Raw genomic sequence first — 4,728 nt, forward strand, 5'->3', positions numbered from 1 at the left:
TGTGTGTGTGTGTGTGTGTGTGTTCATAGGGTGAGTCCCACATGCACACCCCACCATACACATACACCCACACACCCTCGCACTGCCATACACGCAGACCCCCACACCCACACCCCCTCTCACATCCCAGCTACCCTCCCCTCACACAAACCTCATACACACCCACATGCTCCCTCACCCCACACCTATCCACCCCCACAGACGCACCCACACCCTCCCCCATACCTGACATACCCACAGGCCTCCACAAATCTATACCCACCCCCACCACAATATACAAGAGTAAGACTTCATGTTAAGCGGTTATATACAATCACCTCTATGTCCACTACAGAAACACATGTAAACCAGGACAAAAATATTTTTTGAAATTAAATTAATGAATGTTTAGGTGTTTGCTTTTCAGACTATAATTTAGTATTTTTCTGGTTCTTAGAATTTAGTATTTTTCTGGCAAAACCCCTTGGTGAAAGGAGTACTTCTGGGGGCAAAGGGAGGGACTTCTGGTATAAAAGGTCAGGGGTTAGGGGGCGGGACTTCCACTCCAAAGATGGTGACCAGGGGACGGGATACCTGTCAAGGGACAGAGCTACCCATGCAGCTCTCAACAGCTTGCCAAAACTCAGGAAGCAGCCTTCCACCCAACGTAATTGCCTACCCCTGGGCTAACTGCAGGCTGGATGATGTTTCTTCATGGGCCATATTTTTGACACCCCTACTGTATAGAAAAAGGAGTGAGCTATACTGTTAGTAGCCACTTTTACAAAGGTCTGTGCTAAGGAATATTTTGATGTAATCTTTTGAAAAAATAAGAGTAATCACACTCTAACCAAGGTTAGTTAAATTGTTAACCCAGTCTGCATGCACAGTAAGTTTTGGCTCTGCCACTGCTGCAATCACTATTCTCCAATTTCTGTACTGTATAGAGCAGGGGTCAGCAGCATGTGGGCTGGATCCAGCTCACAGAGTCAGGGGGGCTTTGCCTTTTGGTAGTGGGGAGTTTCTCCTGTGCTGTGCCACACTGAATAGTTGGGCTGTGGGGAGCTGTGCCTGCCTTGGCGGTGGTGGCTAAGTCCTACTACTTGCCTGCCTCGGATATGAACCAGGTCATCACAGCCCACCGCTACAGCAAGGTTGCCAGCTGCTGGTATTGAGTCCCAAATACTATTGCTGTATTATCCCTGTTAAATATTTTTAAGTAAAATGTTTGTTTTCAGTTTCTGGTTTTGAATTTTAATACAAGAGTGCTAGACTCATTCAGATCTAGCCCATCTAAAATACCTTTCACTTCTCCCAATGAGCACTAAATTCCTCAGGTGGAATATCTAACTTTATGGTCCCAGGCAAAGTTCTATGTTCTATGATGAAAGGTTACTAGCCGACCAGCAGGAGCATATTGAAACAAACTGAAAGGTCTTCCTTACTGAGTAGTTGACATTACCATCTAATTATACCCAACCTGCATAGAGCCTCGCACTAAGAGGCAGAAATTGAAGATAGGTTTTCTTTAAAATAAAAAGATAAAATATCTAGAAAGGACATGTGGATAGTCCCCTTGCAGAATATTCTAATTTTCCTCTGGGACTGAATAACCTAGTTTATCAAAAATGGACTGCAAAAGGAATTTTTGTTACCAGGATTATATAATACTGTTACAATGCCCTCTAAAACATTTAAAATGCTTAAACTCTGTTTGTTATGGCCAAATTGCATTTCAATCAAGTTAATTTTGTTAACTTGATTGAAATAGTTATTCCGTACATCCTCACCCTTCTCTGTTGCCTCGGAGGGGTAGGCAAAAAAGATTAGTCTGATGCTTTACTTGGATGAAGAAGTTGCAATGAACAAGCTAAAGCTACATAAATATGATTTTTCTGAAAAATAACTGCTAGTCCCATCAGCAATTTATTATTTTACATTCATAAACTAAAACACAGCTTTATGTAGTTCAGAGAATATTTATTTTTCTGTTTCCTAAAATGTACCAGGTCAATTCTAATGTTTGTAAGAACTCCCTTCCTCTTTCATTCTAGTCACATAACCATATCCTGAGAAACCAAAATTCTTGGAAAATGCTTGTAGGAGCATTGTTGTACATATTAGGTGTTTTCTATAATCCAAAGAACTGCTTGTTGAGTGTTAATGTGGACATTCACTAATCTAAAATAGTTAACAAAGGCATTAAATATTTACATAATAAGACTTACTATACTTATTAGTATGCTTAAAGTACTAACTACTTCTCACCTGTGTCTGGCCTTTTCTGATTTCTATCATCTCCAGCTCTGAGGAGTCAAATTCTGTCAACTTTGTCCACATCAGTTTATCTGTGTACAGCAATGACAAAAAAATTAAGTATTCTTTTAGAAATTATTTTACAAGTAATTATTTTACATTTCTAAAATTAATTATAAAAATAGTTGTGTTTTCCAGTTATTTTTGGCACAATATCTAATGTCCATGTATTTGTTTTTTATATATTATGTTTCTGTGGAGATTATTAAAAGTCACTGTGCTCTGAAAGGGTAAATCATTTACCTCAGCAGAAAATGTAGTTTCAGTAACAGCATTCATTATTCATAGAGAGGAACTGGAGCATGAAGCAGTTTGCCAAGTTTAAAATCCTTTTCTCAGTACAGTGCACCTTCAAAGGGCAAAATAATGAAGCATAAATTAACAAACATCAGCTTGACTAAGCTCTCTCTCTCTCACCATCCCCCTTTTCTTCCCATATGTACTTAGGTTGGTTCTCTCCTCTGTTTCGGACTACTTTGCAGCAATGTTTACAAACGATGTACGAGAAGCAAGACAGGAAGAAATCAAGATGGAAGGTGTAGATCCAAATGCACTGTGGGCTTTGGTTCAATATGGGTATACAGGTAATACAGTTTTTAAAAAGGATGATAAAGTTGGTCTAATGACTTGTTAAGTGAACATCTCGTTCCATTATTCCATTTCAGATGTTTGGTAGACTTCTGTTGCTGCCATTATTTGAGGCAGTTTAACAAGATATAGTACCTTAGTTTAACAAGATACAGTACTTTTGTAGTTAGCTGACAGATTGTCAACATATTTCAGACACACCCAGTCTGAAAAAGGAGTACTGTATTAATTATTCTTTTGCACTGTTATAAAAGTTAACTTCTTAAAAAAATAGTTATTTTTCAGCTCGTTTAGAATGGTATTGCCAAGTCTTATGTTCTGTTATGCAGTTTGCAAAAGGTACTTTGCTGCATCTGGTTTTTGTCTGGCTTAACAAAAGATGAAAACAAGGGAAATTACCATTTGGGGCATTGTTTCCCTCTTTTACCATTTCTTAGTATTAAAAATTTTTTTTAGGGACATGTTCTTTATGGAATTACTATCAATATTCTGTCATAAATAATGAGATCATGTCTTGTAATTTTGATAGGTCGCCTTGAATTAAAAGAAGATAACATTGAGTGCCTGTTATCTACGGCTTGCCTTCTCCAGCTCTCTCAGGTTGTAGAAGCATGCTGTAAGTTCTTAATGAAACAGCTTCACCCATCCAATTGCCTTGGAATTCGCTCTTTTGCTGATGCACAGGGTTGCACTGACTTGCACAAAGTGGCTCACAATTATACCATGGTATGTCTTTATTTCAAGCATCATCCATTCATTGATTTTTGTAGCAAGGAAAATGCAGAATATCTTCCAGTGTAAAAGAAATATTTACCCTGAGAGAACTTTTGTTGTTATGTGAGCTATTTAGATGTACTGTGACATTAAGTATTCTTTTCTATTTTGGTGGTATTCCATCTCTTCCGGAAAAAAGTAATGTGTAAAAATTTCAAAATCGCCTCGACTGAAAGTCACTATGTTTTGAAAATGCTACTCAGTATTTCACAGTGTACAAAAAATAACTCATAATATTGCTTACATTACGTATGCTATGAGTACTGAAATCAAATAATTAAAATTTAACTTATAATCAGTTTTTTTTTACTTTTAAAAATTCACATTAGCCCAGTTTACTTTGCAAGCAAAGGACAAGTCAGTCTTTCAGTGGAGGAAGCTAAAGAGAATAATGAGTGAATTTTACTGGCAAAGAGCACATGATGGGGGTATCCTTTAAGTGTGTGGAAGAGGTTCTACAAATCTTTGTGAAGAGAGAACCAAATATTACTGGGGGAAGCAGGGGGCAAAGAGAGACGGGAGTTGCCCAGATCTGCAATTCAAATGGCAGGCTCTTCAGAGTCCAGTGATATTATCTACTTTATACACAACTTGTTTATTTCTTGATGTCATGATCAACTGGACAGCATAAACACAATACTTTTACCTTTTGTGGATGATATAAAACTGTGGGGAGAAGTGGACACACTGGAGGGCAGGGAACAACAACAGGCAGACCTGGACAGGTTGGACATAAAACAATGGGCAGAAATGGGCAGAAAACAACAGAATGTGATTTAACAAGGAGAAATGCAAAGTGCTGCACCTAGGGAGGAAAAATGTCCAGCACACCTACTGCCTAGGAAATTACCTGCTCGGTAGCATGGAAGCGGATAGGAATCTCGGAGTCCTAGTGCACTCCAAGATGAACATGAGTTGTCAGTGTGCAAAGCTAACTGCACTTTATCATGCATCAGCAGATGCATGACAAACAGAACCAAGGAGGTGATACTTCCCCTTTGTCAGGCCGCAGTTGGAATACTGCGTGCAGTTTTGGGCACCACACTTCAAGAGGGATGAGGATAACCTGGA

At 38.8% G+C, this 4,728-nt stretch overlaps 1 protein-coding gene across 5 annotated transcripts in view; it reads left to right on the forward strand.

The window, feature by feature from the left end:
- Positions 1-4,728, forward strand: part of KLHL5 (kelch like family member 5) — a 205,921-nt gene that overhangs the window by 127,381 nt on the left and 73,812 nt on the right. For all 5 annotated transcript variants that reach the window (XM_019526388.1, XM_019526389.1, XM_019526387.1 and 2 more), the window contains 2 exons: positions 2,743-2,879; positions 3,413-3,609. In XM_019526388.1, coding sequence (XP_019381933.1) covers positions 2,743-2,879; positions 3,413-3,609 — 334 coding nt within the window. The remainder of the gene's footprint in view (positions 1-2,742; positions 2,880-3,412; positions 3,610-4,728) is intronic.

The sequence above is a fragment of the Gavialis gangeticus genome, unplaced genomic scaffold (genome assembly GCF_001723915.1).
Source record: "Gavialis gangeticus isolate Ggan-Ray unplaced genomic scaffold, GavGan_comp1, whole genome shotgun sequence".
NCBI classification, from domain to species: Eukaryota; Metazoa; Chordata; order Crocodylia; family Gavialidae; genus Gavialis; species Gavialis gangeticus.